This window comes from Centruroides vittatus, unplaced genomic scaffold (assembly GCF_030686945.1).
Source record: "Centruroides vittatus isolate TY-2023 unplaced genomic scaffold, ASM3068694v2 scaffold_435, whole genome shotgun sequence".
In the NCBI taxonomy this organism is placed as follows: domain Eukaryota; kingdom Metazoa; phylum Arthropoda; class Arachnida; order Scorpiones; family Buthidae; genus Centruroides; species Centruroides vittatus.
Genome location: NW_027122708.1, coordinates 2706319 through 2729600, shown reverse-complemented (window position 1 = coordinate 2729600; position 23282 = coordinate 2706319). Strand labels below are relative to the sequence as shown.

The 23282-nt window shown below is 29.8% G+C and overlaps 2 protein-coding genes across 2 annotated transcripts in view; one reads left to right on the top strand and one right to left on the bottom strand.

Moving 5' to 3' along the window:
- LOC136989101 (uncharacterized) overlaps positions 1–23282 on the top strand; it is a 246419-nt gene that overhangs the window by 149576 nt on the left and 73561 nt on the right. The gene's annotated exons all lie outside the window — the stretch shown is intronic.
- LOC136989068 (eukaryotic initiation factor 4A-I-like) overlaps positions 421–23282 on the bottom strand; it is a 60763-nt gene continuing 37901 nt past the window's right edge. The window contains 9 exon segments of the mRNA XM_067287159.1: positions 421–1168; positions 7479–7648; positions 9012–9149; positions 10253–10396; positions 11440–11549; positions 16189–16354; positions 16567–16706; positions 20809–20845; positions 20847–20942. Coding sequence (XP_067143260.1) covers positions 1024–1168; positions 7479–7648; positions 9012–9149; positions 10253–10396; positions 11440–11549; positions 16189–16354; positions 16567–16706; positions 20809–20845; positions 20847–20942 — 1146 coding nt within the window. The 3' untranslated portion in view covers positions 421–1023.

The window sequence follows — 23282 nt, the reverse complement described above, 5'->3', positions numbered from 1 at the left end:
CAAATTAATTTGATTTTTGTAATTATGTTTTAATTGTTCATATCACAAAATAAAAAAGCAATTTCTATAAATAAATGTTACTTTACTACAATATTAATCCTTAAGAATTAATTTACTCCGTTGAACAAAAAGATAACAAATTGACATAATAATCTTAGCAACAAATTTAATTAATATAGTGACAGCATTTTTCTAAAGCTACAATTTTTGCACCTTTCAAATTCATGCTTTCATCAAAAATATAAAGTTTTATAAAATTTTTAAATTTGATTTTATTTTTACCTTTTGCTGCAAATATACCTGCAGCAAATCATACAGCTCTAAGGAAATTGGATTTAATTTTTTCTTGGAAAAACTGTCAAATGCAAGTGCTTTATGGACTTGTAAATCAATGTAGTATGTAGAATTATTTCAAATAAATTTTCCAGACAATTTGGACAATTTTTAATATTATTCTGTTACATGAACATTATACAAAGTAATTTATGTCCATTCATCCATCCCTTGTACCTGTAAGCTGTCACAACCTCTGCACATTTAGTCCTGCAACACCAGAGGAACAATAAAAGAAACCCAGCAAAACTATCCTAATGGATTACTACTAAAAAGTATTAGCAAAGTAACGTGTTGACACCTTTAATAAAGAAAATAAACAAGGCAAAGATGAGAAAGGTTTAACAACCCAACAGTTGTTGATAATCATACATTTTCGGTATGATTTAAAAAAAATCTGGAAGCATCGAGAAACAGTTATGATCATTTAACGTTGACATCCTTCACACTACAGAGGCTGTACCACAGTTCACAGTAGAACATGTATGCATAGTTCATACAGGTCTTTTCCAAGCTCCAATTTGGGTAGACATTATCTTCCCAAAAACATGCACAAATAGTTCACCAGTAAGTTATTATTCAAACATTTTCTACTCCCAAGTATACAGGTCTGTCTGTGTGTTGGGATTTCCCATTTGGGAAAGAAAATCTGAATGTTGAAATAACATACATGTACAAAAAAATTTGATATTAGATTAAATCTGCCACGTTCATCGGCATTTCTTCAATTTGAGTGTTATAGAACTGTTCAATGTCTCGAAGGGTTCGCTTATCATCCTCTGTTACAAAATTAATGGCTACACCTTTACGGCCAAAACGACCTCCACGGCCAATCCTGAAATAGAATTTAAAAAATAAAATAAAATAAAATTTGCAGAACAATCTAGCATCAAAAATTTTTTAAATTTTCATCATAAATGCTATTTTTAAAATTGGAAATCTGAAAGTTTTCTAATTTAGAAAAAAAAAGTATGGGTTTAAGAAAACATGAAAAAATAAAGAACATTTGATACTTAGCTGCTTTGTCATAACTTATTGAAAATGCTGTTATGCAATAATCCTTTGATAACAAGGATGAAATGTTTAACAAATTATTAATTTAAAAATTTTACACATTTAATGACAGCATGCATTTAAAAAATTGTTTAATAAATATTTTAACATAAGATTAAATTAATAATAATAGCAATAAAAATGTTCCATTTATCTTGAAAACAGACTCATCAGACATTAAAAAAGAGGTCCTAGCCTGATATATACAAGAAAATGAATTAGTATTTTTCCTGTTCAAAGAAAGCCATGCTGTCCTCGTTAGTAATGTAACTACAACAGGCTACTTAATCAGGAAATTTCACATAATAATTCTTAATTTGAATTTAAAGCTAAAAATTGCATCATGGAGTGTATGTTAAATAAATAAAAATAGCTAAAACACTGATGAAAAGATGACTTAAAAATATATTATATTAAAGTAAATAAGAAAACAGAAAAAAAGTCCAAAAATGATATATAATATAGAATTAGTATAGTATTTATAACTTTAATAACCAACATAACTTCCATGTTTTAAAATATATCTTATAAATACAACTAGTCATAGAGTTAATCAAATTTCTTAACAATTAACAGAGATCCAAGCTTGAACAATTGCTTCTAATAATTCTGAAGTATAATGGAAACTCAATTATCCAACCTTGATTGGGCCGGGGGGGGGGGGTCTTTAGATCTGTGGTTCTCAATCCATAGTCCGCAGAACACAAGTGCTCTATGAAGCCACTTAGTGTTCCACGAAAAAATAAATATACAATTAAAAATTGTTGCAAAAGAAAAATCAATACAATGTAAAATAATTTTTGTATAGTAATGTAATTAGCAAATGCCAATGTCATCATCTACTAGACCAAGAGTGCTTGATTTCAAAAGGGTTTGTTACCCCTGCTTTAAAGCTGATGTAAGTGTTCTGCAGAAAAAAAAATGTGAAAGTTTAGTGCTCCCTGACTTCAATAAGACTGAGAACCACTGCTTTAGATTATCTGGAATTTTGTTTATTCTAAAAACTGTTTTGTTCTGTGTGCTTTGGATACATTAAGCATTGTGTATTTAATGTTTTATGAACTAAAAATAACTGCAATTATTGTATTTGAAAGTAAATTGATTTATTCAAAATCTAACAATGTTATGTATGAGACATTGCAGCACTACAACTGACAGATATAGTAGTAATTTCCAATTACACAGAAAATTTGGTTTGTGTGTTATGCTCTGTAATATGCACAATGCTACACGTTCTAATTTTTTTTCCCAAACCTTATCAAATCAAAACATTTCTATTGTATTTCTAAACTGTCTCTTGTTGCAATAAACTTTTAAAATTATATTTCCCATAGATTTTTGATTGGATTCAGATCAGAGAAACAGCTGACCATCCAAAACATTCATATTATGCTCACTAAACCATTTTTCATACTGTTTGCCTTATGAACAGGAGCATAATCTTGTTGAAATATTTAACATGCATTAGCAATTTCCTCTAAAAACATGGCAAAAGATTTTCAGATAGAACTTGACCATCCATTTGTCTTTTGATAGACTATAGGCAATGTACCAATCTAACTAAATGTTTCAATATCATTAAAGAATTTCTTCCATATTGATGCTTAGAAAATATATTTGTTCTGTGCTGAGATTGTGCCAGTAACATTATTTTTATCAGAACCATTTAGGTCAAACTTTTTTGTCACTATAAACAATTCTCTGCCATTGGCCAGTCCAAGACATTTGTTCTGTAGCCGATTCAATCTTTACATTATTATTCTGTTAATTTAGGTACACAACTTCTTGTAAAACAAGTTTCTAGTTGTTTAACCCTTTCGTCCCTGAATATAAATTATGATCCAAAATCAAAGATACAATAAAGGTGAGTTACTTTAAAGTCAAATTGAAGATTTTTTGTGAAAGAAATTAAATTTAATTAATTGGGTGGTCAAGGGGGGATGGTACATATTTGTACCAATAGGGTTTTTACATGGTACATATATGTACCAGCAGGTAAAAAATTACAACATATGCTTCAGAATCACTTTATTGCAAATAATACATTTTAAAAAAATATATATTATTTGGTATGGTACAACATGAAACAGTCTTTACACAAAGGAATTTGACATTCTTGACAAACCGTTTTTGTTCTTTTTTGTTTTTTTTCCTCTGCACATCGAGCACATCTTCTTCTTGTTTGACCTTCTACAGGAAGATGCAATGCTGTTCCAAAAAGTTTCTTTTTTTTTGAAGAAGGCCCTCTTTTTGGTAATGGTAAATTGCTGTTTTTCTTTCCTTCAGCAATCAAATTTTCAGAAAGATCTACCAAAAATGTTAGATAAGAAACTTTCTTTGCATTCCTTCTCAAGTCATTGTACATAATCCATGCATTTGTTACACACATACTTAGACAAGTGTAAAATACTTTTTTCCACCATTTGGTGGATTTTCTCTCTTGATTATACAGACTTATATATTGATCAGCTCGATCAACTCCACCCATTTTCTGTCGATATAGAGCTATGGCTTGTGGACAGTCTATTGTTACTTGTTCACCTGTCTTAGTTTTTTTAGTAATTTTTGTCAAATCAGGTTTGTGGCAATTACTCATTACTAAAACTTCCTTTGTGTCTTGCCATTTTACACACAATATTCCTGTGTCAGTACATCTGAATGTAAACTCTCCTCGTTTGAGTTTGTCTGGCATGCCAGGTACATTTTTGCAGTTAGCCATAATAGTACCTATTGCAGGAAAGTTAATAGTTTCCAATAGATTTACACCAGTAAAAAAGCAATCAAAACACAGGACTACATCAGGTACTTTTATTGTTGCTGCAAGCGATTTGACAACACGTTCTCCGAGAGTTACTGATTTATCTGCTACTGGTGAATCTTTACCAGAGTATACATTTATATCATATGTGTATCCAGAATCAGAGTCGCAACGAAGCCATAATTTGATGCCCCGTTTTATCGGTTTTAGGGGCATATACTGTTTCAACGAAGATCGTCCTTTGAATTTAGTCATTGATTCATCTATACTCTGAAACTGACTATCTTCCCGACATTTACTAAAGGTGTATTTCAAGCAAGAAATTAATTCATCGACATAATATGTTTTTGTAGCATTTGCAGGCTTTTCTGGGGGAGCAAAGTAAAGTTTAGAAATTACAAGCATAAATCGATCACGAGAAATAGTATTTTGAATAGATCGATTTCCCATTGACTCTTTTTGACTCCAATAGTTTTTTAGGCTAGGAAGATGGTTATATGACATTATGAGCATACACCCTAGCATTTTCTGGATTTCACCTTTATCAGTTAGTTTTTCTTTTTTTTTCTTAGCTTTGTTTAGCTTCAGAAGACGCTGATTAGTACAATTTACTATATGTAAATATAGAGAATGAGGGAAAACTTTATGAAATATTTTCAATGGACTTGATTGCTTTGTGATGTCCACAAGCAGTTTACAACTTCTTTCAGGAGGGATGATTTTAGCAGGCTCAAATAAATCATCTGGAATTGTCCAATGAATAAGACGATTGAGAGAACTCTGATTAGAAATATTAATATTTTGTTGTTGCTCACAATCACTAGAGAAACTAGTTTCTGAATCCTCCACATATACTTGACAGTTTTTAGACGTTGAAGGTTTTCCAAGATCATCTTGGCTAGAGCTGTATTCACTTTCTGACCCATCATCAGTCGGTTCATATTCATTGGAAGATGAAACAGAAATGTTAGAAATATAGTCATCCATACAATCAAAAGTCTTCTGGGATAATATTGATCTTTTCATTTTAATACTGAAATAAAAATGTGTTCATCAAAAGACCTGTTGGTACATATGTGTACCATTAAAAAATCCGGCTGGTACTTATGTGTACCATGTGAAAAAATAGCAAAATAAAAACGAAACTATAAGTTAAATCTATTTACCTGAATATTGACAAGGATTATACATATAAATCTTCTAAAATATATAAAATTTTACTGATATACACAACGAAAACTAAGAATTTTTTAACAAAGATACTCAAAAAATCTAATCTTTCGTCGATACACGTGTAGTATACGTTAAGCGAATGACTAAAACGCCCTCTACAGTTGCCAGTTCCTTAGCGATAAAGCAAAATCCCGACATGGTACAAAATTCCTTTGTCTGTAATGCATTTTCTAAATTTCAGGTATTTTAAAATTTTTGTGGTACCTATGTGTACCACTAGGGATGAAAGGGATAAACATTTCCTGTGGTTGTTTTGAGCATATAAGTTTAGATTTAATGATAATTGCCTGCAAGATATGGTGTTTATCTTGATTTCTTTAATTACTATGCATTTCTGGAGTGATGAGCCTTTTTTGACCTTTTCCCCATAGTTTTCTCTCAAACTTAATGTTGAAACAACCCTTCATTGTGTAAACCATCAAATTACCTTTTCTCATAATCTATTTACAGTTTATCATGACCCATTGTTTCTTTCATTACATAGTTTGAAATTACAGTAAAGCATTGATTATCCAAAACAATTTGGGATTGGGGTTGTTCAGATAACTGATCACACATGAAAAAATATATTAACCTATCCCATGTTGAAAATTTTCTCCGTTGCATGGCGCTTCACATTGAATTTTCATCGATGTTAAGCTGGATAAAAAATTTAAAAAAAAAAAATAATCATGGCTATTGTATCATTAAAAATTATTTATTTTGCACAAACAATAAGTATATTGAAAAGTATAAAAACAAACAACAAAAAAATATCATATTTCAAAAGTTAATCTAGTATCAAAAACGTTCCAATTCAGCACATCATGACCCAACACAGCCTCCAGAAAAACACCACACAAAACAAGCAAAACTCACCACTGACAAGGGGGAAAAAAGCCTCGTTCAAATACTGGCATGTCCTTAAGTACCCTCTCGTGGTTGCACCAGTGCTGCCAGCTAAAAAATGCACACCAACTAAAATAATATTGGATAGCCCAAGACATAGCCAAATATTGCAGTGCCACAGCACTAGCGGAAATTTGAATTTGCTGACTGGAACACTTTTAATTAACTGATGTTTTGGTTGATCGCTATTCGGATAATTGATGCTCTACTGTACAGTCAACTGCTACCAGTTTTTCTATTTATAGTTCACTAATATTGTCAGCAATGCATCTTCCTTCCCTGCCTTGAAAATAAAAGCTTTAAACCAAACTTTCTAAAAATTATGTCAGTCATTTTTGAACAAGTTTTCTGATTTTTGTCAGTTTCTTTAACAAACAAAAAATGATTACGAGTATACTTTTGGACACACCTTATGTTGATCCATATTAAAACCTGTTCTTCAAACTCCTTTACCTAAATCAAAAATATTACTGTAAAACACACACTTGCACATGTTTACATTTTGATATGCAATCTTTTGTAAATCTGATCTCATTCTACAGATCTAACTTTGTAATTTTTTGTAAGCATATAAAGCTGGGGTCCCCAATCTTTTCCTGAGGACCATGAGTTTAAAAGAAGTCTGAAGGTCAGATACAAGAGAGATGATCAAAGATTAAGATTTTCAAAATTTCTGAACAACTGACATTCACAAAAATTGAGTATGAATTCTTTGACACCCAATATTAAAAATCAGTTAAATATTTACTAGACAGTACTGTTTGATGTTTTGATTTTATAACCCATATTTCATTTTTGAAAAGTTTTTGGCAAAAGTATGTAGAAGCAAGAATAGAAAAATCTCTCACGCAAACTTCTGGCAGATATTTGTAAAAATTTAATAAATGCCCTTATTTAAATTGGTTTTCATAAAAATCATTTGCAGCAAGATCTATTAATTCTAGGTTGATCTCTCAAGAATTTTATATACTTTAACTATTGAAAATCAATTGTTGTTGATAAAACACCTGTGAAAACAAGCTATGCAGGGCCAGATAAATATGCTTCATGAACCATATGTTGGAATTCCCTAATATAAAACATTTACTTAGAAAAAATTACAAAAGGCTAAAAAGTTTCAGTGACATGAAAAATTATGGCCATTAAAATAATAAAATACTTGCTTTTCAAAAGAAAATTTACAAAATTTTCAATACAATAACCAAAATTTTACCTATGAATATAATTTTCTCTATTTGTAGGCAAATCATAATTAATAACTAAAGAAACTTGTTGAACATCTATTCCTCTTGCAAGTAAATCGGTAGTAATTAATACTCGACTTGAACCAGAACGAAACTCTCTCATGATGACATCTCTTTCTTTCTGATCCATATCACCATGCTATAAAAGAAATTAACAACAACATTACATAACAAATGATATTATTTCCAAATGTACAGAGTCTAGAAAAAATACTGCACACTTCTGTTTACACACAAATATATAAACACACACACACAATTCACAACAAAAATTAGTATATATGGGTACAAGTAATATTAAATAAAAGATTCAAAATAATAAGTTTTATATTCAATAGTAGTTTATCTTATATAAATATCAAAAATTTGTAACATCTAGAAAAAAAAACCCTAAATATTAACTGTATGAGTGAAGGATTTGCAATATCAAATATTTTGAATAAAATTATTCTATGCTCTTTTTATATTGATTAATTCTGTTATATCTAAAAAAAATTTTCACTTCCTTCAAATTGAAAAAAAGAAAGGAATCTCACTAATAGATTGTCTAGCATTCTATCATATTCTAACAGAAAAAAATATTTTAAATGAAATTAATAAATGAGAAAATAGATGTGATTTGAATTATGACAGTGAAATGTGTTTATCAATGCAATTATCTTTAAAAATCTCATTGCATATGTTTAATATCAAAATAATTCATTTACACAAGTATTTAAAATAATTAACAACATTTAAATAAAAAAAAATTAGAGAGGATTTCTGAAATGAACAATCCTCTCTTACTTGGAATGAAAGTGCTTTATTGAATTTTTCCTCCTGATAATCATGTAGATTAATTTATGCATAATATAGATAAAAATTTTTAGCTAAATTTATCTAGTTAGCAATAACTTTACAGATAATATATTTCCTTCAGTTTATGACCATTTTATATCCATGTATCCTTTTATAATTAAAAAAGATGCAAATTACATTTTTAAATTATACATAATACATTATAATCCAATGAAAACAGAACTCACAAGCAGCAGCAGAGTTTAGCAACATGAGATAGATACAACTCAGCCACATCTGACTCATGATGTATCTCAGCACTCTTTTTGCACCACAAACACAACTTTGTGAAGTTGACTTGGATATCTTCAAACACCTCAAAATTTTTTTTTATTTGATTACCCAGTATATACTTCATAAAATCCATATAAAGGAAACAAAAAACCACTATTCCCAACAAACAAAATTAATAATCATAAATGTAAATTAAGATAATCTGTTAACTAGAAATTAATTTGAAAAATATCAATCCCTTGAAATTTCAAATAATTTTGAATACTACTAAGTAATTCATTCTACTAAACAATTCAAATTCTATAGATGTAGTTTTAAACTGTTTGAGAATTCAATGGAAAAAATGTTCATATATCAACAGTTTTTATAAATAAATACAATAACTAATTTAATCTCAAGTACATTGTATAATTTCTTTTATAAATCATTACCATTGCAGATACTGTAAAATCACGTTGATGCATTTTCTCTGTTAACCAATCAACTTTCCGCCGTGTGTTGCAGAATATGACAGCTTGCGTTATAGTTAATGTTTCATACAGATCACACAGAGTATCCAATTTCCAATCCTAAAATATAAACAGTAAACTCAATATCCTCTTTATAAATTAGGTATTAAAAATTCTTATTTAATAAATTAAGAAAATTTTAAATTTGATTCTAATACATGATTAAACAATTTACAAAATATCTATTTAGATTATCAAATTTCTCTAAAAAAATAGCATGTTCACTATCTTAATCTACTAATTATATTTTATACAAGTATAACTATAATTGATTAATGTATTTGATATATTTAATTAATTTGTATTTGATTAATTATAATAATTTTTGAAAAATTCTAATTTATCTGATATTCATTCTCTAGAAAATATTTTCTAGAGAAATATACTATTTAGAGAATATGCTATAAACAACAAAAACTTACCTTCAATAATTTAAAGTGATAAAAAAATATTTGTGTCTTATGAATAAGAGCCAACGCAAAGCCCGAGAGAGAGGGTGGTCATTGATATACTCATACTTCCTATTATTATGTGGGTGTTTGAATTGCTGCCAGAAAATGTTACTTCAAGCCCATGAAGGACAGCAAAAGGTTCTTTAGTGCATGCTCAATTTCATAAGTCAAATGATCAGTTTTATCCAAAAAATGTTTTAATTAGCAGTGTATACAACTACTATTTATTTTGATGCATCAAAAGAGAAGCATTGCTGAACAATTATTTCAAATCTATCATATATATATATAAACAAACAAACATTGAAAAAGCAAACAGTTGTAGTAATAGTAATTTGAGAATTTCTTCAATTTCAGAACAATTATATTTAAAAAAAATTATATCTGAAGGTTTGTTTTTCTATTTCACCAATTTTTATTACTCTCTATTCAAATCTTTGCTCAAAAATTGATGATGTTTATAGCAGCAATTCACTGGAACTGGTTAATTCATGAACCCATTTTCCAGCTATAAAAACTAACATAGCTAGGTTAAATCCATAACTTAGTAGTTAATAAACATTATTACTCTTAAGGGGGGAAAACCACACATACACATAGTTCCAATTATTCATATTAATAAATTATTAAATACAAAAACATACCAAGTTTATACTGTGCATTAAGTGCATAAAAAGAATCTGGTAAAAAATAAATTCTGAAAATACTTACTTCTCTTTCAACTCCAACATAAAACTGTTTGATACCTTCCAGTGTTAATTCTTCTTTTTTCACAAGAATACGGACAGGTTCACGCATGAAGCGTTTAGTAACTTCAAGTACATCTACCGGCATGGTAGCCGATAGTAAAATCACCTATTAAAAATAAAAAACATTTCTATAGAAATTTTGATTAATCTTAAATATTTCAGATCATTCAGTGTTATACCTGAATAAAGAACTTGCTATATAATTAATATAAGTGAAATTTGATAAATACATTGGGTGATCAGTTAACGAACCTAATCCATTCCAAGACCATGTTCGTGAACAGATTATCAATTTACCATAGATTTTTGTGGGAATTTGATTAATCCGTTCTTGAGACCCCAAAAAATACATAAAAAAATTATATATAATTTCTTACCATGTTTATTTACATGTAATAACAAACTAAAAGCAATCTCTCCATTTTTACATGGATGGCACATCTTTGTTTCTCAGATGCAATTTTCGTTACTCCATCTACTTGAGTCTCTTGATTATATCTTTCTTATCTATTGAAGTCATCTGCCTACAATATCAAACATCTTTTGCCCACTCTACCTTGGCTATTATCTCTTGATTAGTTTCTATAGTGAACATAGTTCTTGACACTCCACTCTTTTTAGGTCCCATAATATTATCAGTTTTTTAAATAAAAAGTTCAGAAAAGCACTTAAAAAATTCAGATAATAGAAATTAACTAGTGCAAAAAAAGTTATGTATACAACTATGAAAGTCTCATTCCATAAACCATGTATAGATGCCATTAAAATATAGTTTTACAAAATCTTAAACGCAGCATCGCTTCTTGTGTTTGTTCTGTCAGGTGTTCATTATCTGAAAATGTGTTTGTTGTCCAATTTGTTTGCAGTCCAAACAGTTTGTTAACTGATCATCCATTGCATTGTTTAAATTATAACTATCAGTATACACTGGATAATTAATTTCACATTTGTCTCAAATTTTCAATGCAATACAATTTATAGTTTAAAAATACAAGGTATTGTAAGGTAGTTTTAAATAAAATTCTAAACTCTAATTAATGTATGTTAGCAATAACGATGTATGTGATTAAAATATTTATGAATCATCAACATTATATTTTGAAAATAAATGGAAAAAAGTTATTTGTTGTATATCATAAAATACTTTACCTGTATATTTGAGCAGAGTGTCCTAAAAACATCATAGATTTGGTCTTTAAAACCTCTTGAAAGCATTTCATCTGCTTCATCTAATACGAATATGCGTATATGATCTGTCCCTATAAATGAAAGCATTTTTTAAAACTAAAATTATGACAAAATATAAAACTACATAAGAAATTTATTATAGCAGTTAAACAATTGAAACAAACCATTTGAATTGAAATTCTGTAAGAAAATGTCAGTAACATAAAACTCCTAAATAAATCAGTTATTTGATGCAGGAATCAATTTTAATATTTTGGGAAATGAACAAAAACAATCGTTAGAAATGTATGTGGAATAATTAACTAGATGTCATTGTAATAAATTAAAAATTGTGCAGAGGTAAGTTCTGATTCAAACAAAAATGAAAATAAAATCACAGATGAAATCAGTTTTAGCAGTAATAAAATTCTAACAAATACAGCATGTTTCAAAAAGATTCAACGTTGTTTATTACAGGACAACAAATTACTGTGAAATGAAATGGCAACCACCAAAAGATAGCACCCACAAACTTTTGCATTCTAGTATTCACTAAAGCAGAAGCTGTAACAGCTGTGCAATGCAAACACCTGGGCCAAGTTCAGTAACACAGAACACCTAAATTAGAATTCTGAGTGGCTTAGTTGGTGGAGCTAAGAATGTTCTGAGCATCATTGAACAATTATTTTAAGTTAGATAACTGGGGAAAATGGTGGACAAAGTTAAAATTATGATTGCAACAATTGTCGCAAACGAACTAGTCAAAAAGGACAAAGTAACCAATACAATTATTCAAATGGAAGCTGCGTCAGATTGTGATGAAATTAATGAAGCAATTTTTAATTGTAATCAATAAAATGGACTGCCATCTTCCATTAAAATGTATTCGGAATCTGTTATACAGACGTATGATAATTTTATATTTCGAAGTCATTTTAGAATAAGAGAATAACTTGGTGATTGTTAAAATAAAATACATTTAGTCCTATACGAGCAGCCATCTTGCAAATCGTACGATGATACAAAAACGACATCACTAGCTAGAATTCTAGTGGTGAGAGGAGTCAAGCAGTAGTTAGAAATGAGTTCAACATTGCAGAATAACTAGACTTAGCAAGAATTCTGCATTACCGAACATGGCCCTGGTGATATTTGAAAAGTAGCTTGCATCCAGGAACTCATTGTAAATTGCCTTTCCAAATTCTGGACAGAGTTTGTGCAAAGGAAAAACCCCTGGATGCTCCACATTCTGAAGATAATGTTAAACCAATTAGACTTCCTTACAGCAGAGCGTATAAAAAATTCACAAGAAAAGCCAAAAGTTACAGATGTCCCATACAATAATTTGATGTATATGAAGTTGAATGCACACTACAAGACCATATAAACTGCAGTTTGTTGCCTTTCTTCAATTATTGCACTAACATTTGACAAGAACTTTTCTTGAACATTAACTAATATATGAAAAAGAAATGTTCTAGTTTTCCATTATTGACAAATCTGTACTATTTTCTGTGCTATTCAACAGATGATGGAGAAAGAGTTTCATAGCCACCTGGTGGATATGAAACTCTTCTCTGTTCAGTTATGATGGAATCTTCCATTTGGTAAGATTTGTAAACACAATGTTTGCATTTGCCTACAGAAAACCCCCATGCAGTCACTAAACACAAGAAATTCTCCCAAGATAAATGTGTTTTGTGTGATTTCAAAACTCTAGCTTATGAACCATTTTTCTTTGCAGAAGACATGTCACTAAAATGATGCACCTAGACATATTGCAGATGTGGCTGATGCAGATTCCTCCTCCTCTTGTAGTTGAGAAGTTTGAAGACCATTTTTTGAAAGGATGGAGCATCACTAATTCCCACATACAAGCAAACTTATCTGAATAATATTCTTCCACATGGATTGGCCATGCCAAAAACAACCACTCTCTCTAGATCTCATGCCTTGTGATTTGAGGATACACAAAACACCTTTTGTTTGTACCACCACTACCCTGGTGATTCAAATGAACTGAAAAATCAAATGAGACATTCACTTCAACATGAGATATGCTAGTGTGTGTTTAAGAACTGGATTATTGACATGACATCTGCCACATGGAAAGTGGTACACACAATAAATTAATGTAACAATTCTTTCCTATTATGGTACAGGCTTCATGTTGCCAAAATCTGTTGTCATCAGAAATAAATTGAGAAATTTCAAATATTTTTGAAACATGCTGCATTTTGATGATTTAACTTACATTGGCTGTACTGTTATTTTTAATAAACTGATGATTTCACTGTTAGAAATTTCTCTAGCTTTACAATTTCATTGTCAACTCATAGTATTCAAACACATGACTGATCTATATATATAAAATAAATATATTTATCAACAAGACTTCATTCCTTGTTCTTATGCATTTGTCATAATAAAGAAAAATTTAAAAAAAAACAAAACAAAATTTAAATATAATTAAAATGTAGAAAACAAACTTAATTTGTGTATAGAATTATAAACTTAAGATATGAGTTATGTCAGTTTTTCATTCTTATTTTAGTTATTATGCAATTTAGAACTCTTTAAATCATATCTTGGATTTAAATGCTATATAATCACATTTTTTCTTCATATATTAGTTTTTCCAATTTTACATGTAAAATCCATTCTATAAGAAAATATGCTTTTTAAAATCTAACTTAGTCAATAATCTGGAACTATGCCTGATTATCAATTTTAAGAGTGTGAGAATATAATAAGTATTTCAGAAAAAAAATATTTAAAAATAGTGATTTTAAGTACAAGATTTCTTTAGTGAACAGTTATCATCATTTGATGTAAACAATGAATCTCTGAATAAAACATTTTATATATGGATTGAAAATTTAGGCTCATATTATTTATTAATTTTAAATTTTACCAAATACTGTCATTAAACTGTTTAAAATTGTAGTATATATAATACTACAATTTCTGTAAATAATTACAGAAATTTATATCATATAGGCAATTTATTATATATATATATATTCATTCATAAAACATTTTATATTTAAATATATCAAATTGACCTGAATATTAGGTGATGAATTGTCTCAGTTTTAAAGGGGGAAGGAAATGGTCAATTAAAGTTTCCTTCAATTTTGATAATTGTCTGTGGTACATGTTGTAGAGTTAAACTGACACTACAATTTGGTGTAGTGACTGTTAAGTAATGTTAAATGCCAGTCAAGTTGTGGCCTACAATGCTGTAGCCTGCAAACTACTTGCAGAAATTATTTAGCACAATTTTAAATAGTTGATGTTCAAAAAACAATTAATTAAACTAAGCCAATTGATTTTTTATCATAGTCAACAGAATCAATTTTAGTAACGTCTGCAGAAATTTTTATTTTACTCCTAGGAGTCTACTAATCAAGTGATGATCAAAATGTGGGAGAAGGTCGCTGAAAATTTACAGCGAAATTTATTCTGTTGCAAAGTGTAAACTTCTATTGTATTTATAAATTTATGTATTTGATATATGATTTAATTTGTTAAGTGTTTTATACAGCTATAAAACCAAATAAGACAAGTGAAAACAGTTTTGATAAGTCATAAAGCTAAGTACACTTCCTGGATTTTTTTCTATAACTATTAATTTATAATTATTGAAGGATACACAGAAAAGGAGCAATAAGTTACAATTTGATGCTTATAATATAGGCATCCAATGCATACATTGCTTGCTATACAATAGTTGAGTAAAATACAAGTTTCTTTTAAGCCTTTGAGTATAATTTTATGATTGAATAGATATGATTTAAATGCAATTTGTAAAAATTAATAAAAAAAGCAAACAAAAATTTATGCTTATTATTCTCATACTTTTGTAAATAAAAATTAACAAATTAAAAAAGCAGATGCTGAAGGTCATAACAACAGTGAAATACAAAAACAGAAATGACAAGAAAATTTCTGATGAAGATGAAAGTAATGAGGTATTATTGCAATACATTAAAAAATATTTTTTCTTTTATTAATTCTGTTTGAATGTTTTTGCATTCACACAAAATTAATTTCAATAAAAAAAAATTACAAAAAAGAGCCACAATTTTTTTCAAAAAGTAAGAATTCCAAAATTGTGAGTTAACTTATATTAGGGCTAATATGGTAATTGAAATAAAATATCAATAATTTGTTTTGTTAATAATAAGCATGGATAAGAATAAATGATATAATTTTCTAATTAATTTTAAATCAAGCTAAATAGACTCCACATATTGTAATCACTTTGGGACTTGCCTAAACCAATAACAGTGAATGATAGTTTGCGACACACAAAACTACAATAGAAGAAATTCTGGTTTCATTGACATTAAAATTAAAAGGACGTCAGAACAATTCAAAAATGCATAACTTGGACTTAATAATTCATCCAGTATTGTTTGTCTACCACAACTTCAACAGCTAGCATAATGCCAGCAATTTAAACTATTATTATATTGTAAAAAACAATTCCATGTTATCAGATGTGTGAGGTTGTTAGCACAAAATGAAAGCATAAGACGACATATTTACCTAAAGATAATGATGACAATCACCAAATTCCAATTACAACAATTAAAATTTTTATTATGTGTATAAATTGTATGTTTTGGGGCCATGCTAATTTTGATAACATTAACAGATTACTTAAAATACTGGGTAATGTTATCAAAGTCAACTGTAATTAAAAAAAGAAAACACTATACTTACTAAGAGCTTTTCTATTTATCATATCAAATACTCTGCCCGGAGTGCCAACAACAACATGCACACCCATTTCCAATTTACGAAGATCTTCTCGCACATTAGTTCCACCAATACAAGCGTGACATTGGGCATTCATATAATCTCCTAAAGCAATTACCACTTTTTGAATCTTAAAAAAAAGGGGAAAAAACATATATTAAAATTTTAATGTTATGAGAACATTGTCATATCTTTGATTGAGAATAAGTCAACTACATAAAATGACCCTTCTCACCCACAAAAAGATATATTTTTTATTCTTCCTATGCGACAACCATAACTGTCATTTATTGACAGCATGGTGCTTTTGAGGAAGATGTGAGAAATAAAATTTATTAATACCTGTTGAGCCAATTCTCTTGTCGGAGCTAATATTAAAGCTTGACATTCTCTTAGGCTAGTGTCTATTTGTTGTAAAATAGCTATGGAGAAAGTAGCTGTCTTTCCAGTTCCAGACTGTGCCTGAGCAATTACATCTAACCCTAGAGATTATAGTATTTAGAATGAATTTTAATTTAACTATATTTCTAAAAATTGCATTTTAATAATTATAGTAAAAATAAAATAATAAAATTTTCCAACATTTAAATTTACTAATACAGTGGGTGATCAGTTAACAAACAATCTTGTTCCAAGACTTTGTTCACTATCCGAATTGTTCATTAACCAATTATTGATTTATCGGAGGTTTTTATGGGAATTTGATTAATTCGTTCTGGAGATGCCAAAAAATAAAAAAAATATATATACTTTCTTACTACATTTATATGTAATAATAAAAATACATATATACACAGTCTTGCATTTTTATTAGTCATGTTTTTTCCATTTGTGGGGGTTAAAGAATCTGTCTAATGTCGATTGCTTTTCTCTCTTCTTCAAGATTTTTCAGAAGTAATTAATAGCATTGTAATTGTAGAGATCCCTAAGCCTATTAACTCAACCTGGTTTGGATGCCATTCTAAGACCGTTGTTCTGACATCCTCCCACTTCTTCAAAAAATGTTTAATAGCAGATGTCGACATTAATTCTCCTTTTCAGAATAAAACATATGTTGCAGAGTTTCTTGGCATTCTTTTGTCATCAGATCAGTTTCAGGATCCATTATGAGCTCTTCAATGTTCTTTATTTCTCAGATGTGATTTTTGTTATTCCTTAATCTGTCTTCTTGATTATACTTTAACTTTCTTAGATAAGATTGAACTGTGGCCTACTGTAGAACTGTTCAAGTCATACTGCCAAGCAACATCAGACATCTTCTGCCCACTATCTACCTTTGCTATTATACTCTCACCTTTTCGAAAATAAAAACTTATGCAAAACTTAACAAATGCCCACCCGACAGTCTCACGAATACTATAAAAGAATTGTTTCTATCAGAAAAATAAAAGGCTGGAATTACAAGGGAGAGTTTCAAAGTTTGGAGGAATACTATCTGATCAGGATATACTGGGTTGAGCATCGATGTTGACGTCTCCCGCGCTCCAAAAGGTTTCGAATTGTTACCTGAAGATAACAAATACAGATTGGTCCTCCCTTATTTTATGTTGCTTCTCGTGTTTGTTCTGTGAGGTGTTCATTGTCCGAAAATAAAAATCTTTCGCAAAAGTGTTCATTATCCAATTTGTTCGTTAACCAATCGCCCATTATATTTTAAAACAAATTTAACAGTTCAAATAATAATTGTTAATATTAATAGAAAAATGTCAGTAATCAGTTGAATTCATCCTCTCAAACATATATCAACTATATTTTTATTCTTGAATTAATTAGCAGCAGTATCTTATTTTCTGTAAACGTTTTTTATAAACCAAAAATTTATTATTATTTCACACAATTGTTTTCACAAAATACTTTTAGATATGCCCAGCAATGCCTGGGCAAAATGTAATAAGGACAAACAAACAAAATGTAAACCATACTAAAAAAGTTTGTGACAAACATAACAATGGGAAGCTAAAATAACCAAAGTTTCAAAGAGATAATCTATAAGAGATAATCTGCAAAAAATATAGACTACCATCTCTTTGAGATGGTAGTCTATATTTTCTGCAGGCTCCTACAGAATAACTACAAAAAGTTTAGTGCAGACTGGTCAAAGCATTTAGCAGACAGACATTCTATTCTATATATTGTGTATCTACAGTATAATTTTAGAAGCAAATAATTCAAAAACATAACTCAATAAATCTGAAGAAATTAAAAATTATAGTACAAGTAAATTTATAGTATAATAACTAAGATATTTTTTCAAAAGCAATAAATATTTCTTTTATATCATTTGTAATATTTTGAAATAAAAATGTTATTCAATTACTCTAACTGTAGCAGACTGCCACAACTATTTCCAACTAAAAATTGCCTGGCAAATTTATTTAACAATAAAAATTCAGTATAAATAACCCTACATCGAACACTATTTCCACAGCTGATATGTCTTAACTGTTCATCACAGATTCAAATGGTAGAATGAATAAAAAGATAACATATAGTGTTCTATCATTTAGTACTGCTACATATGGTAAATACTATATTACATTGGACAACAAAAAAAATAACACACCATGAAAGACTTGTTGGATTTGAATAAAAATTGGTGTGTGACATTGTCATAGCTAGGCAGGTATATGATTGCAACCATAAAGCAAGAACATACTTTAGTGTGATGTAATGTGTAACACAATGCAGGCACTAATATCTTGTTGGGTCACCTCTAGCGTGGATACAAGCTGTGATACGCCTCGGCATGGAAACATAAAGGTTGCTTATAATGTTCTGTGGCATATCTGTCCACGCGTGATGCAACTGGGACTCGAGATGCGTCAGATCCCATGGCTGTCGCTGCTGGCGTCCCAGGTGGTCCCACACATGTTCAACTAACGATAAATCTGGAGACCGTGCAGGCCAAGGAAGTGTGTGCACGTTATGTAGGCATGCTTGGGAGATCGCTGTGGTGTGTGGCCAGGCATTATCCTGCTGGAATATGCCTGTCGGAAGCCCTGTCATGAGGGGCAACACATGTGGCTGGAGGATGTATTACACATATCGTTGGGCTGTGAGGGTAGTACACATGACAACTATAGGTGTCCTACTGTCGTATGTTATGGCTCCCCACACCATAACACCAGGGGTTGGGCCCGTGTGCCGCTCCACAGTATAGGCCGGGTTGATGTCTTGACCAGTGGGACGCCATACCCTCACACGACCATCATGAGCCCCCCAAACAAAAGCGGGATTCACCACTGAAGACAATATGCTGCCAGTCAGTAGCTGTCCATGATTGTAGTGCATGACACCACTGCAGACAAAGGTGTTGGTGGGTGGCTGTTAATGGTAGAACAGATATTGGGCATCGGGAGACAAATATGCCTGCTACTGCCTGAAAATGGTGCAGCCAGATACACGGTTCCATAATGCAGGTGCCATCACTGCATGAATGGTAGATGAAGAAGCTGTAGGCACTGTCTGCGCTTGACGTACAATGAGGCAATCCTCCCTCCTAGTGGTCTGTCAATAGCGTCTGGAGCCATTTGCTGTTCGTGCATTCCCCTATGTACCCACTGCTCATAACACATCCTAACCAGTTCCTCAGAACGGTTCAGATGGTGGCCAATCCAGCAGTATGACAATCCTCCTCCTCTCAATCCAACAATGTGACCTCTCTCAAACTCACTTAACTGAGCATAAGGCCGTCGAATACGTCGTAGAGGAATGTCTGTCACTCAACGAAGTTACAATCATCAACACAAGCGCAGGACATATGCACAAGTCGTCACAGAGTGCACCTTTATACCAGACAGAAGAAGCACTTTTCTGCCCTCTGGTGGCAATACGACACAAGAACGTGTTCCCAAAAGCTAATCATTTACATATCTAGCTATGATGATGCCATATACCAATTTTTATTCAAATCTAACAAGCCCTTCATGGTGCGTTATTTTTTTGTCGTCCAGTGTATTTCATTGATGTTGAATTTGGATAAAATGTGTTTACCAGTAGACAAGTTTACCACAACAGCTTTTACTTAAGTTTTTAGCAATTGCTTAGTGTCCCAAATAGAAAGCTTTTACAAAAAGAGATATACATATACGTATTACATTGCCATATCATATATTGAAAGTAATTATGATCTGAATGTTAATGAAAATGATATGTCTTATTATATGTTTTGCCATAGGGTGCTGTATACCACATCAGCATTTCACTTCTAGCTACCAGTAGTCTACTGTATTTGGAGAGAAATTGTATGAGACAATTTACAGCAAAATTTTGAGCTGAAAAATTTTCAAGTTAATGTTCAGCATAGTAGAAATGCAATTAACAAGTAAAAAAACAATTACAATTAACTAACTTTTGTATATAAGTAGAAGAAACAAAATAGAATATCTTATAAATTAAAATGAATGTAACAAAAAGTAAATATCAAATATGAATAAAATTGATCTTTTTTTACTTTGTGTATTAATTTTCCTTTATGTTCGAAACCATTCTGCTATTTATAAAACAGAAAGGTGCTCATTATAAAGGCAATATATAATATATATATATATATATTATATAATATATATATAAAAGTTTTGATACCTTTAACACAAGGAATTATGGCACGCTGTTGGATAGCAAGATGGCTTTTCAAAACCATAGGCATAAATACCACGGAGAAGATCTTCACGCAATCCCATATGGTCAAAATTGTCAACAACTTCATCCCAATTGCTCTACAAGAAAAAAAAATTGCAAAATTATTTTTAAAATCTTAGATGCAATTAAACTATAAATTTTTTACTATTAAATTTAATGATATCTTTAATTAATAACTATCCACAATAAATACAAATATACGAATGAAATTTCAACCAGCATATTTTTTAATACTAATGAAATTTTTACATTAAAATGAACAATAGTATTAAGCAAATAAAGAAAAAAAAAGCAAGCAAAAATCCCTATTTAATGCAATTTTCACCAAAATTTACTGAATATACAAGTTTTAGCTATATTATTTCATTTTAATTCATCTGTTCAGATTGCAGGTTTTTAAGAGAGTTCAAATATACAAAAAATTTACACTATTTTTAATAAAAACTTTTTTCTTATAAATCATCATTAAAAAATTTTAAACTCTTTTGCAATAAAAAGAAAATCAATTTATAAGATCACTATGTTTGAAAGTAGTACACACACACACACAAATTCATTTGAGATAACAATTTAATACTTAAAATATTTATCTGAAATATTAATATTTACAACATTTCCATTGAAATACAGTAGAGAGTCGTTAATCTGAATCAATTGGGGACGAGTTGTTCGAATTAGTGATTTGTTCGAATTACCGATTATGTACGAAAAAAATATATTAACCTGTCCGATGTTCAAATTTTTCTCCGTTGTGTGTCGCTTCGTGTTGAATTTTCGTCGATTTTAAGCCTAACGAAAATTTTTATAATAATAACCGAGACTATTCGTATCGTTAAAAATTATTTCTGTATTTTCGTAAACAAAATAAATATTTGAAAAATAAAAACATGAAAATTATACTTTAGAAGTAAATTTAGTATCAAAAACATTCGATTCAGCACGACACAGTTCGACTGAAAATCGTTCGGATTACCAACGATTCAAATTACCGGGATTTGGATTAATGACTCTACTATATCTAATTTTTACCTATAAAAACTACAGATTCATTATTATTAAAAATTCTTAACTAATCACTAAAGAAATAATTTTCAGCAATCTCCAATTACGTCATTTATGAATACAATCTCCAACACATTTATCAGATTTGCAATATAAATCTGCTTAATTCAAATTATAAAAATTATTTTTTTTTTATAAATTCAAGCAAAGCAATTTTAACAATTTTTATTTGAATTAACTATTATTAAATATTTTCTATTTTGTAATAATTATTTTGTAACCAAAAACAATGACAACTTGCAGTCTGTTAAATTAATAATCACCAAACAAATTTATTGAATTTTTATTTTCAATCATCAATATGTCTAAAAACCAATAAAAAGTATTTACTTTTGAATTTCATTTCAAACTTTAAAATGATTTTCAACTTCTGTAATTAAAAATCCATTTCATTACACAAAAGTATAAAACTACATTAAATCATTATTGCATAAAATAAAAAAAAAACAACACACAAACAGTCAGTGATTTGCACACTAAGCAAATAATTTATGAGTACCAAATATCAGCTAAGAAGCCAAGAAATATTGATAATTGAACAGATCTGAAACTAAACAGCACTGAAATGAATACAATATTTAATTATTTTATTTGAAATAAAACATTTGCTACATTATGCACAGTGCAACATGGTATCATAGATATTAACAGGTGTCCTATAAATCTGAACACACTTATTTTCTCATTCTTAATGCACAAAGCCAGATAAATCAGCACCTCTCCACAAAGCTCATTATAATAATCATATTTCAGTATACTAGGCAATTGTGTAAGTTACATACCATATTATGAAAATTAAATACAGTAAGACCCCGCTTAACACTGATTCGATATAATGCAGTCTGCTCGAAGCCTAAAAAAACTCAAAATTTATGCCGATTTAATTATCGCAGCATTTCATTGATTTGTATATAATACAATTATTTACGAACATGATCCAATCAGAAAAACTGTACTTTCTTTAAATATATATTTTTGGTGCAATTTTGGAAAATATATATCATCATGGATGGAATAGGCAATATCAGCTTCGTTTCGTAAGAATTACCTGATAAATGCACAAACAAAGGGTGGAAGAAGTTATGATTGAAAGTATCCAAAAATTCTCAATGAAAAGAGCCTATCGCTGTATCATTAGGTTGAGTAAAGTGGTAAAGTCAACCTAATCCATACAGCAGGACTAGAGATGTAGACGAGCAAAATATTGAGGAGTTACTGCAAGTTACTGGTGAGAGCTTACCAACGATGACCTTCAAGAACTGGCAGAACAAGGAATTCATATAGAACTGGAAAATAGAGATTTTGAAAACAAAGAACCCAAAAAGTTTCTCTACAGATTTCCTTAAGAAAAGTTT